Below are 13565 nucleotides of genomic sequence, written 5' to 3'. Positions count from 1 at the left end.
TGGAGACAGAAGGTGGACTGGTCATCATGGACACAGAAGACACACTTTCACAAATTCATATACATGTAACACAAAGAAACTTGTGAACAATTCCTACCTTTGCATCAAAATGTATTTCCACAAATTTGCCAAATCTACTACTGTTGTTGTTTCTGACTGTCTTGGCATTACCAAATGCTTCCAGGAGTGGGTTGGCTGTGGAGAGACGACACACATTGCAGCAAATCTGTTTTGACAGATGTTAGCAGTATACCTGGCTAAATAATCTGATACAATGCTTACAAGCATTCATACATCTGTTGATGTTTTTCACATTTCCTGATGATACACATTTTCATGCTAAAATCATTCAACATTATCTAATCTGAAGGCTTGCATATAACCTATGAGGTTAGACAAAAGCAATCTACTATTTGATGGTATTAATTTTAAAACTATTCAGAGACAGAGCTATGAAATGACAGAGTAAGATGCAAAATTTACATTTTCATTGTGGCTGCTAAGGCATTCCTATATTACCGGTAACTTGGATCAGTATTCAATTTTGAGGGACACAATAGCTGAAATTAACCCAGTAGAATTAGAGGAGGTGTTGAATATGTACATGATAACAGACAAGGGATCATGATTGACATAAGATAACCTAGCAGACGTTCAATCAATGCAGAAAATAGAAGTCCCTGTTCAAAGAACATAGGTTTAAAAGGCAGTAATCAAGTTGAGTTAACAATTAAAAAAATAACACATCAGGAGAACCTGATACACATCAGGCAGCCACACAGAAGGCTACACTCATCAAGATAACCAACTGATAAATAGATTTGGCCTAGATGATCTTGTGTTCATCAAAGTGCCACCAAGAATGTTAGTTTGATTATATGAGTACATGCCTTTATATAGAAGAAGGTTGGAAGAAAGATAGATGCTTCTGGAAGAAGTTAGCATGTTACCTGGTATGGAGATGAACACTCACTGTAATATCTTGATACTCTACATACACAACTATTTAACAATGTCTGTCATACAATATCCATATGAAAATAGCAACAATACATTCTGAGAACATTTATCTTTCTCATATCATAAAGGAAGTAAAGATTAATGAAATAATACACTCAGCTCTAAGTTCCACTATGACTTAGTTATGACTTGAACATGAGTAAATTTGTCATATTAGCAAATAAATTGTTTCAAAGTCATGATTTGAGAGAGCAAAAAATACTTGACAATTACATTCATCAAGTGATAGACTGATGTGGTTTTTTTAGCATGTATTAACAGGATGTTTCCATTAAGTAATGGTGTTAGTGAAAGTAGAAAGATCAAACAATGACCAGAACCTAAGAACATGTACCCCTGCTGTGTAAGATCTATAGCATATGTTCAAACCATCGAAGTGGGGAATATGCTATATCATGCTGACACACAGGATATATCCTTGCAGTATATCTGGTCCAAGTTAGTGGACAGGTGAGGTAGCAGACAGACAGACACACAGACAGGACTCTGTGAACATGCATCCCCTTAGTGCAGCAACTCCAGCATGTCGCTCCTCCACGTGGACTACCACCACTGTCATGGACTACCACCAGTGCCATGCTACCAATTGCTTACACTCGAGGATTCTCTGTTCAATGGGTCCAGCCTTGGTTCCCCAGCACTCTGTAAGGTATTTCAGGATATATTTGGTTGACTCAGTCTTCCCTGCTCCAGACTCTCCACTCACGATTACAGACTGACTTAGCTTCAAAACCTTCATGTCCCGGTAGGCCTTGTCAGCTGGAAGCACACAACAATAAAACAAGAAACAGTTACTTCAACTTTTCAAAAAACATATCACAGCCTGCATATCTGAGTATACTACAAATCATGAACACATTACACTGTGGAATCTGAAGGGGCAACTGTTGAAAGTATCAGATACATATACATATATGCAGGAACAATAATCCACATGAACATTTTGGCACATCCATTTCTCATTTCTTGTTAGCATAAGACAATGTATGACAGGTCTTTTTAATGTAGCTTGTAGCTGGTGTATTTAGTATCTGGTCTGCTTAACACATCTTTAAAAGGCAGAAGTAAATGTATAACTCCTTCGTTGCAAATGGGAAACATGACAAAATTCTCATCAATATCAGTTTTTGTAAATACTTGCTAAAACTCCAAGCTTACTCCAAAGCTTATACCATTTAAATGTACCATATCTTCTATGTTCTTGCAGTTCCTAAATACCTTTTCACACTTCACAGTAAACTGCCAGACCTATTTGGACAAATAATGTCTAATTCAATAATGTTTGTATAGTAATCATACCATCAGGGGTTCCTAAGACTTTGTGTTAGTTTCATCAGTCACATTGCAGGTAGGGCTACACAATGCATCCGTCATGTATATCAGTATAACATGGCAATACAATATAATGTAGCCTACTGCAGGAGGCAACGTCAGGGGCCTGAGACAGCGTAAGTGTAGAACTGCCACCATGACTCACCAATAGCATACACATGAGGAGGCAGCACTCCAAGGGATTTCCCAGTGTAGGACTTGATGGTTTGTGATGAGTACAGATCAGGAATCTCATAGTATGGATTGATGGCAATTAAAATGTTGGCTGTGTAGGTCTGTAAGAAAGCATCAAAGTACCATAAAAACACAGCATACAAAAATACATGCCTTCATCCTATAAAAAGAATACATTTGAAGTGAGGAGTGTCAGGTTTCAAAGACAATGGAAAATCTTAAAAAGTAAAAGGCACAATTTCACAAATTTTTGACAGTATTTGGCCTATATTATACATTTTGAGACATATGCACTTACTTTAGCTTCCAGTTGATGCAACATAGGACTTATTGTCCCCTAAGACTCACCTGAAATCTATGACTGAAACTTTGAAAGCACTTGCCATACATGGAATGTAAACAATGTGCAATCTTTTTGAATTTATCTGTCCTTCTTTAATCCACTAGGTGCACTGATTTGGACGGTCCAACCTTAAACTGACAGCACATGTTGTATGTGAGATATGAGCTGTATGTGTTACTGTTACACTCAGAGACATTCAACCAGTGTAATCTTTACCGGTGCTGTTCACGCCTATGCATGGACTGAGTATCTTTTTTGTATTTCACGATGATAAATCAAGTGTTATGTCTTGAAATATTTATTCCATGATTCTGTGATACACATGGGATAGTCATGACTGCATATATTGCAAGAATGCATCGCAAAATGCCAGTTCAAAGCGAGGTGGTGGAATCAGCTGATCGTTTTCAGGTCATGTTTTGTCGTTTTGTTGACATTTTGCAGTTTGTAGTATCACTCATTTAGACCTGCAGTGTATATTTTTATGTACTCAATTTGCTTTTGTATTATGGATGATTAGGCTGCATTCATGTAATTCACTACGACAGGGAGCTGATGCGGTGCGTGAAATTTGAAAGTCTTGTTATGTAAATATTGTTGGGTTGTACAAGATGGGAACTTAGATTTTTGACAGCACAAATATTTAGCAGGTACAAAGAGAAGTGAGAGACAATGTTCAAGCAATTGGAAAAGAACAGTAACGGACGATGCACATGATGGGATTGATTACCCTGATGACTATGAGAACACAAGGAGGCCAGGAGAAGCACTAACTCCTAATGTGCTAATTCCACACTTGTGATCTGGTGATGGGTTGCTTCAAATAACCCCTTGGCTTACACAGCACAAAAACTATGGGGAGTGGGTGCTCCCCAATTATGTGGCTTTCTGCCAAAACTGTTGACAAGCAAAATGATGCAATTGTTATATCCATAACAATTTGTCCTATTTGCAAAATGATGCAGTTTAGCAAGTAAGCCCTGTCACCCCATGATTTGTCAGGTGACCCCAGTGATCTGGCCAGTCCCTGCTTGAAAACTACTCCCCACAGACACATGCTGGAAGGTGGTGAAAGAGAGAATAGCCTGGTAGTTCAACTAGTTTATCATTCAGTATTAATCTCCCTCATTTACCAAAGAAGAGAAAGAACTTCGCCTCAAAAACCATGTAGGTAATTTGAAATCAACACTTCCCTGATGTAATTGCTTGGAGAGCAAGTAAGCCTTGCATCTTGCAAAAATGATCCCTCATGACAAACAGTTTGTCGACCTCTGTGCCGAACACTGCTCCAATGAACTGAAGAGGGTGAGTAGGGATCAGTTCCAACTCACTCAACTGACTAACCAGCCTAACTGGTGAAATAACTGCACCAAGAACTCCATGTGACGATAGAGAAATATACGATTGGTCTGAGCCCTAATGCAGTCGTCAATGTAACACTATCCTCTTGCAATGGAGGAAACTGGTGATAAGCTTCATTGTCTGTAAACAGTCCCAGGCCAAAGAAATTCCTAATGGGAGGACATGCCACTGATAGTGGGTGCCCTTGAAGACAAACCGAAAGAACTTTTGATGGACCAGGAAGATCGGGATGTGGAGATAAGCATCCTGCGGGTCGAGGCACACCATGTCATCACCGAGGTTTGACGAATCTTAAGACAAGCCACCGACACCATCCGATCTGTGATCCAGAAGTAAACTTAGAGTGCTGCTTACTGGAATCTGAAACCACTTATACAGAGTGTCAAGAACAAAGTTCGCCAAATGAAGTGTTGGTCAGCCAAATGGAATGAAAAATGGTCGTACAGTCCACAGATTGGGATAGTAAATCTGCCGCAACATTCATAACATTCATGAAATTGATGAAAAGGCTGGAAATCAATGCCTGTGGACTGTTCGGATTGACTGATCTCTCGGCTGACTGGCTAATCTAGACAGTAGTCACTCTTACCAGGAATGGCACCAAACATCATCACTGGCAATTGAAGGTTGGGATAGTAATCCACATCACTGGACCCACACAAGTACATCATGTCACTTCATAATCACTTTAAACATCAAAAGTCTCTGGTAAACAAACAGTCTGCCATAAGGAAACCATTTTGGGGAACTTCCGTCTATCCCCCTCCGTAAGCTCTCTTTCAGGTGGGGATGGCATTGTTTACAGTCAATGGCATTAAAAAGCTGGGAGTGTTATCCAGTACCAATACAGTTGTCCATCCCAGTTCCTAAAATTCGGACACCGATTTTACTGTCACTAGACAAGGCATCACTGCTGATACCACATGCAAAAAACTACACACCGCTGTCTACAAGCTTGCTGATGATGGAGATGGAAGGTGACGCAGACATCAAAACAGGTCATGAGTATATCCCAGCGAGACACCATAACGCTGTTACAAGTAATCTATCACAACAGAACGAGAACGAGAGTATTCGTAAACATCAATGTCTAGTGGCTGGAATAGGACAAGAATGTAGCCTGGAGTTATGTATTGGACATAAATGGAGCCCTGGCAGTAAGTGGTACACCAGGAAACAGAACTGATCCACAAGGAATGGACACCAGTGGAAAACCCCACTGAGAAAAGTCGATCGACCAGCAGGCTGAGACAAAATTCCATGATGCAATGATGACAAGTGCCACACTAGGTGGGAAAGTAACATCAGCTGTGCCAGTATCAAAAGATGAACCAGTAGAACTCACCAAGAGAGGCTCTCCCACCAGGAACACAAGTCCCAAAGAAGACAAGCGCCAAACTGGTAGCATGACTTGAGAACACTGTGAGTAAGCGCTGAACTGGTAATACTGTGAAGTAGCATCAAACTGGCACACTGTAAGTAAGTGCTGAATGGGAACCCTATGAATAAGCATCCAACTGGCACGTTGTGAGTGCATGACAAAAGTAGGTAGGTTGCATGCTACACCAGAAAAAGCTCTTCGTTAGATGATGGCGAAGAATGTCAAGTTGGTAGGACAATCTCACTTGTAGAGGTGATGAAGGACATTTTATTAATGTGGCAATAGTTATTACCGATCATAATAACATAAGCGTTGATAATACAGTCATGCCCTGTTTATCCAAACACTTGTGCTTTTATTGAAATTGTCCGGATATGCGAATTTTCAGATATCTAAACCACAGACCATATGAACAAAGAAACGAACATAGTAGGCATCAGACATAATCTTTACACATAAACAAATATCAGTGCATACATAAAGTGTCTCATACCTGTTCATGCAGTTATGCTAGCTTGGAGAAATCAGTCATAACTTTTTGCACTGGCTGTGTAAAAAACCAAGAGGACTTTTGCCAGAAAGGTCATCACTGTTGACATTCACAAAATCATCGGCAGTAACAGTCACAGTTGCAACTTATGCATAGGATCGTAGTGCATCGCAAAGTCCCGACAAGGCCATGTCTTCTTGTGGGTCCTCATTTGATTGGATAATATCCACATGACGAATGCAGTTAGCAATTGTCTTTTCACTCACAGCTGTCCAGGCTTGCTTGATCATCCGGATTAATTAATTATAGTGCCCCACAAATTGATACGCCTCAAAATTTAGACTAACCTGTAGAGGTTTCCAATTCTTTGAAGAGAATCGTCCTTGGGGTACTTATATGCATTTTCTGCTGCCAGAAAATGTCACATGACAGTTGTAACAATGTTTTAATAAAATATTGTACAATAAACAAAAAGTCATTTTTGTTCATTATACGGCCCCTCACCACGTGGAGTCACCCCTCTGCCACGCGTGCGCAGACAACCAGGTAAGCATCCAAGCCTGTATCATCATTCCTTCTACTGATATATAAATCAGTGAACCGAATTGAGTGGAGGCGGGTGGCCCTACCTCAAGGACGATTCTCTTCAAAGAAATGGAAACCTCTACAGCTTTGTCTAATTCTTTTTCATAGAGATCGTCTTTGGGGTACTTATATGCATATCTCAGACTCCCAAATACCGGAGGTTAGGGAGGAGGGAATTCTGGTACAGTATGGAATTAATAGCGTTCGTAATTATGAAAATTAACACACGCAACAAATACTCACCTGTGTCATACTCCTGATGAGCTTCCGCAAGAGGCATTATGAGAGAGAACCAACAGGGAGCAACCGCACCAAGACCGACTCAGAGCTAAGCATACTAAGTGAGCACTGTAAAAAGTGTCAAATACGCCCTGTCTACATAGTGAATCATATAGAGAGGAACGAAATTCCGATTCTCCAAATAGCAGCAGAGCAAATCTCTTCAATGGGCAGTGCTGATGCGAATGCTTTCAAAGCGGCTACTGCCTTGACCGAGTGAGCCTTCAACCCCTCAGGGGGAGGCTTGCCCTTAGCCTGATATGCGGCACAGATAACAAAAACTAGCCAGCGAGAGAGAGTTTGTTTGCTAGCAGGCAACCAAGCCTTCCCGCCATCGTAACAGCAGAACAGATGGGTACCCATACAGATCCCTTGTGTTCGTTTGATATAGACCTTGAGGGTTTTACGGACATCCAACGGGTGAGTACTCATTGCAGAGGTCCCCAATGTAGAAGGCTGGGTGAGAGTGGGAAGTTTGATATGAGTTGTCACATGGAAAGCGTGATCGATCTTCGGACGGTAAGTATCTGGGAGGCGAATACTGACACGGTCAGGGTGAAACACTGTCAGTGCCGGGTCTGCCGACATGGCATGTAAATCGCCAACCCTTCTCCCAGATGTTACCGCCACCAGAAATACAGCCTTCCATGTTAACAGCTGAATGGAAATAGCCGATAGACGTGAGAAAGTGGGACTGGACAGCCAATCAAGCATGATTGACAAATCCCAAGGTGGGCTAGTTCGCCTGACAGTAGGTCGAACCTGATCCACACCAGCTAGAAAGCGATGTACGAGAGGGTGCTGCCCCAGAAGAGCACCCTTGACAGGGGTGTGAAAGGTGGAAATAGCGGTGGAGTAGTGGCGAATGGTTGAACCGCCAGGCCTTCTTCCAAATGAGCTTGCAAGAACTCCAATACCTGGACTAAATCCACAGAAAAGGGATCTGCAATCCCCCTATCTTAACACCAGCGCGCATAGCAGGACCACCTATCCTCATACTGAATGTGTGTCGAATCCCGCCTCGATGCCAGAATTGTATCTGCAACTGCTGCAGGATTTCCGCATGCCTCGAGGCTAGACCTGACAGAGGCCAAGCCACCCACTGAATCCGTGGATTGGGGTGTGGCGCACCATTCTGAGTGAGAATGTCCGGTCGCAAAGGTAATAGAACAGGAGGCTGAGCCAGAAACCTGAGGGTTACCGGAAACCAGCTCTGTGACGGCCAAAGCGGTGGCAGCAGCACAAGCAACCGAGCTGGTTGAGAGGACAGCTGGGAGAGGACACGGGGAATCAGGGGAAGTGGCGGGAACGCACACAGAACCCGTCCCATCCAATCCAGCAGAAAGAAGGCGGACACCAATACCCTCTGGTCCGGTATCTGAGAGCAAAATACGGGTAGCTGATTCGTCCCGCCTGACGCAAACAGATCCACCTGAAACGATCCGTACAACTGGGAGATAACTCTGCCGATCGAGCATCCACTCATGCGGGGCCAGGATCTGGCAAGAGAGAGCGTCTGCTTGCACGTTCACCAGCCCTGGGAGATAAACCGGAATCACCTGACAGTCATACTTGTAGCACCAGAGGAGGAAATCCCATGTCTCCCGGAGGAGCGCTTGCCGCCTTCCTTAAGGATGGAAGTCATGGCCGTATGGTTGTCAATCTGGAGACGAACCACCTGGTCCCTGACATGATCCAGCGCTCGAATACCAACCGCACAGCTCTCAGTTCCAAGGCCTTGAGGGACGCCTCGGTTTGAACCGTAAGAGATGGTGTCGAGAGCTCCAAAAGGACCCCCTTGTAGAGATTCCAGACACTGGTCCACCACTGAAGGTGAGGAAACAACCATCCGGGAACTGTGAGACACTTCTCCAGATCCTCTGAGTGAGCCCACAGATTCGCCAAAGCCTGCTGTATGGGGCACATCCTCAACCGACGGTTGCCGCCATGTGACTCAGGAGCCGAAGCCAAGTTCGCACCGGGGCATAGGGCTGTGAGAGGAAGGAAAACACCATCTCCCATACTCTGCTGACTCAGTCGGGCGACAAAGAGACAAGACCCTGATTTGTTGTGAATCGCACCCCGAGAAAAACCAAGTCCTGGTAGGGTACCAGGTCGGATTTCTTGAGGTTGATGATCCACCCCAGTCGAACTAAAATCTCTATCATTGCATGAGTAGAGTCTAGACTCACTAGCTGAGATAGCGCACTGAGCAACCAGTCGTCCAGGTAAGGGTGACAACGCCTTCCTTGCGACCTGGCCAGAGTAGCCGGCACTATGATGAGTTTGGTGAACACCCTTGGGGCTGTGGCGATGCCGAACTGATAACACACCCCGTCGTAAGAGAACCAGAGGAACTGCTTGAACGATGGGTGTATCGGCACGTGAAGATACGCGTCCTTCAGGTCGATCGACGTAAGCCAATCGCCGGGCTGAACTGCGGAGATCACCGAGCGAAGCATCTCCATCTTGAAGGACGGAACCTCTAACAGTAACGAACGAGTAAACCATACATCCAGTAGAGGAAGACTCCTGAGACATCTTTCACGCTTGTAATAGCAACCTTATAGATAGTTTTATTTTCCAGCTTTTTTCACACGTCCATACACCACGGTGACAGCAGAAGGAATGATGATACAGGCTTGGATGCTTACCTGGTTGTCTGAGCATGCGCGGCAGAGGGGTGACTCCATGTGGTGAGGGGTTGCATAATGAACAAAAAAGACATTTTGTTTATTGTACAATATTTTATTAAAACATCATTACAACTGTGACATTTTCTGGCAGCAGAAAATGCATATAAGTACCCCAAGGATGATCTCTATGAAAAAGAATAACTCAGTGTCACCTTGCTACTCAGAGGTAGTTAATCTTCTCATGCTTCAAAGACTGCCGACTTCTTTCAGGTTAGGGCATGCAAGGCCCTCGGTAATAGCATGTATAAACAAACAGGTGCTCAGCAATCTGGATATACGAGTCAAAAAATGCACATAATTTAGTGTTTTGTATGTGAGAATGACCATACGGTTTCGGAAACCGGATTTCCGGATAGGTGAGCAATTTTACAACATTGTGAATTTCGTTTAAGGAATTTTCGTTTGGAAGGCAAGTTTTCCGATATCTCAGGTTCGGCTAAACTGGGCATGACTATATATGAAAAGAACATACTACAACACCCGAGACTTGCACTGTGTCAGGTTCTGTAGTAGGAAATGCTGTGATATTTTTCATTGCATTTCCCTACTTATATTCTATTGTGTTAATTCTTACTGCACTTGGAAATTAAACAAACAATGCTTACATAAATTAAAAACCAAACATGTCAGTTAGAGGATTTTTGTTGTAAATTATCATTGTTTCAATGAATATGAGCAGCAAACGTGTAAGCTGGGTTATGTCTTTACGTGGTGTCACAGTGCACATTCGGGAACCACACCGGAAGTGAGAAGTTGGATTATAACATTTCAAAAGGAGAGTTATTGCCCCTTTCAACAGAGAGATCGCCTGCTGCTCCATACAGCAAAGACATGGTGTTGTCTGTGTGTTGTGTAATTGGTTTCAATAACAAGATGCGTGTATGTTTTTGCGCAAATCAATCTAAATTTAGAGAGACTATCTGTCTGATTGTATAGGTAATTCTGAGTCACTGCTGGTGGGATCATTCTTGTTTCAGTCTTTTTCCAATTACACACACTGAGCACGATGTGGGATACCACCAGCTTTACAGATGGCAACAGTCATTTACACATATACTTACATAGATCTGATTCTTCATGTATCGTATCCTGATGTTATTGAGAAGAGTGGCTTCATTCAAGTACATCAATGCACCTGTAACAAAGGTGTTAGCTTACCACCATAGTCTTGTGAATTACACTCTTGTGAAAAATAATCACATCCTGTCTTGTGGTTTTGTGTTGGAAATGGACACTTCATGTATCCAGTTTTACAAACATTTACAGGTGAAGTCATGGCAGCAACAAGCAGGTAGAACTTGGTCAAAATGTCAGTTAAAGATTAACGGTACACAGACAGTCAAACAGGTGATGGACATAGGGACAACATACCATTAATCCTCTCAATGCTACCGTCGAACCCATTCGACAGGAGTGCAGGATAATGACATCTCCAAATAAAACTTGCAATAATTATTCAACGAGTCGGATTTACGTGTCATATGAATTATGTATGGAATGTGCTAATTCTCACCTTTTTAAATATGTAATGTTCAATACGTTTATATACCTTAAAACGAAACGCCCGCGAATTAAAAATGAGATCGCCGAATTTCTCGGCACGCAGTCGAAAATAACGGCCATTGTTGACTTCCAGCGCACCACGCCGTGTGGTACCCAGTCTAATATTTTCTTCATAATGAAATATTTTTTGATAGTTTAGTCGATATTTTTTGTTCCTTGACGAAGAGAAAGCTCATAAGTTTCCCATTTTCTAAAAATTAGTAACTTTCGGCTCAAATAAATATAAACAAAACCAATCTCAATGTTATATCATCGATTGGACGAATAGAAACGATCATGGCAACGGCGGTAAACAAACAACTCCACATGTATCGTGATGCCGAAGAAAATGTGCCATCCTTTTGACATATCCAATTATTTTATCTGGAATTAATTACACGGTGTGAATAGGTAAATGTTATTGCCTCTGCACAGAAATTACCAGATTTAGCGATTTTATTTTGATTTGGTTTGATAAACCTTCCAACATCCACAAAGTTGACAGCCGTTGGTGACCCGAAAGGGCGTGGCCAAACTCGCGGTCTTTCTAAGTGTCAAGATACAAAGGATGTTTGAAAATATGCGTTCATAAGCAGAATCTGAACACATATACATTGAAAGAAAACGACTCAATACCTATATAATGCAGATCATGAAACGGTATCACAATATTTGTAATTGTACCCACCCTTGATGAAACCGGAAGCACGTACACGGGATGGCACTCGTGGAAGTAAAATGTGAACGAGTTGGAAAACGACCATTGATACATTTTCTAAACTGATTCAAATTCCCGTAAGATCCATACTATACACCAGAATTACCTTTCAGTCATTCTCGGTCATTTACTGTTAGTTGTGTTCAATAGCAGTTGTCATTTGTTGCTTGTGTTGTAGTATTTCTCCTGAAGTTAGCCGTCGATGTGTTGATCTTTAGTTTAGCAAATCCGAAGTCGATGATTTTCGCGGTCTATTTTTTTCAAAGAATGTTCTGACACGGGGAGGCATATAAATGGTCAGTGTGTCGTAACAATAACAGAATATTCTGTGTATATTGTCACAAGAAGTACAATTTTGATGATTGAAGATGTCATGAAAAAAAAAAATCATTTTTCCTTTTGCAGAAACGAACGAAACCAGAGCTAGTGTGAGAATGTAACGTACAGTAAATGTATTTCATAAAAATTAATTACTGCTTAGAAAACAACTGTCATCGTCTTTGTGAATCAGTATTTATTTTAGACATTAAAACAGCTAAACATCACATCTTTTGTTCACGAATTTGGAGCAAAATTGAAATTATTTTGTTACTCCAAACAGCAGAGCTTTCGGAGTTAATTCTGCCCAGTATAATGCAGGTAATGTTTCAGATCAAATTGTTTGACGTGTGTGCATATTTGTATAAAAAAAATCATGTCATGTGGCTCAGTCCGTGGTTCCATACAGCTTTTAGATATTGCACTAGTGCAATCTGAACTGCAAAATGTACCTCATGTTTATGGCCATACTTTTTACCTACTTGCACACTGTCTATGTTCATATTTTACTGTTAAAACAGACTTCATCTGGGAAACAGACTGATGATCCAAACTCTTGGAGCAGTGATTACACTGACAGTGATCGAAAGACAGACTCATTTTTTTCTTGTGATGAAATTTCATGAAGTAATATGAAATTATCATACCAGACCTAGAATAATTTTGTCGTAGTGATGTTTTGAATATGGAATATCAAAACTACAAGTGACAGATAATTAAGTGTTGAGTAGGAGGTGCAACCTATGTTAGTCTTTGGCATCAAGGTAATCATGTGGTGGCAAGTAAATTTCTTTTTTCCTAATACTGAGCTCTGCAGTGAGTGGTTTTTGTTGTCCAGTTTGGAGCTATTCTTTAAGATTTCAATTTGGATTTTTTTTCATTGCCATGTGTATATGGCAAAGACATATAAATCAAATGCTTCCAGATCTTTAACGGAAGACTGCTCAGTCCTTGGCATTTTGTTATTCAAGGAGGACTGTTCTTCATGTTTCTTGTTTCATGATGGTTTAGGCTATTGAACACTAAATAATTGGAGTATATCACCATCAGACACTTCAGCAAACAGAAACAATCCTTGAAAGTTCATTAGACCCATTTCATATTGTGACATTGCTCCTAAACCCAGGAAAAGACAATAAGGTAGAATAATATATATTTACAGAATATGAAGCATGTTTACTTTCACCAGAGACAATATAACTTCTTATATGTATATGGTTTCTTTTTTATCAAATGATAACATTTTCCGATAAATTTACATGTACTGTTACTTCAACAACATAAATGACATTATTTGTCATGTGCGATTCAAAATAATTCAGCAA

General features: G+C 41.4%; 1 protein-coding gene across 3 annotated transcripts in view; it reads right to left on the bottom strand.

The window, feature by feature from the left end:
* The window catches only part of LOC137287287 (unconventional myosin-VI-like), a 76329-nt gene that overhangs the window by 47865 nt on the left and 14899 nt on the right, over nt 1-13565 (bottom strand). For all 3 annotated transcript variants that reach the window (XM_067819524.1, XM_067819522.1, XM_067819523.1), the window contains exons 4-7: nt 10724-10797; nt 2498-2627; nt 1615-1779; nt 98-195 (exon numbers count right to left, since the gene is read on the bottom strand). In XM_067819524.1, the coding sequence (XP_067675625.1) occupies nt 98-195; nt 1615-1779; nt 2498-2627; nt 10724-10797 (467 nt within the window). The remainder of the gene's footprint in view (nt 1-97; nt 196-1614; nt 1780-2497; nt 2628-10723; nt 10798-13565) is intronic.

This window comes from Haliotis asinina, chromosome 6 (assembly GCF_037392515.1).
Source record: "Haliotis asinina isolate JCU_RB_2024 chromosome 6, JCU_Hal_asi_v2, whole genome shotgun sequence".
NCBI classification, from domain to species: Eukaryota; Metazoa; Mollusca; class Gastropoda; order Lepetellida; family Haliotidae; genus Haliotis; species Haliotis asinina.
This window is presented reverse-complemented; position numbering and strand designations above follow the sequence as displayed.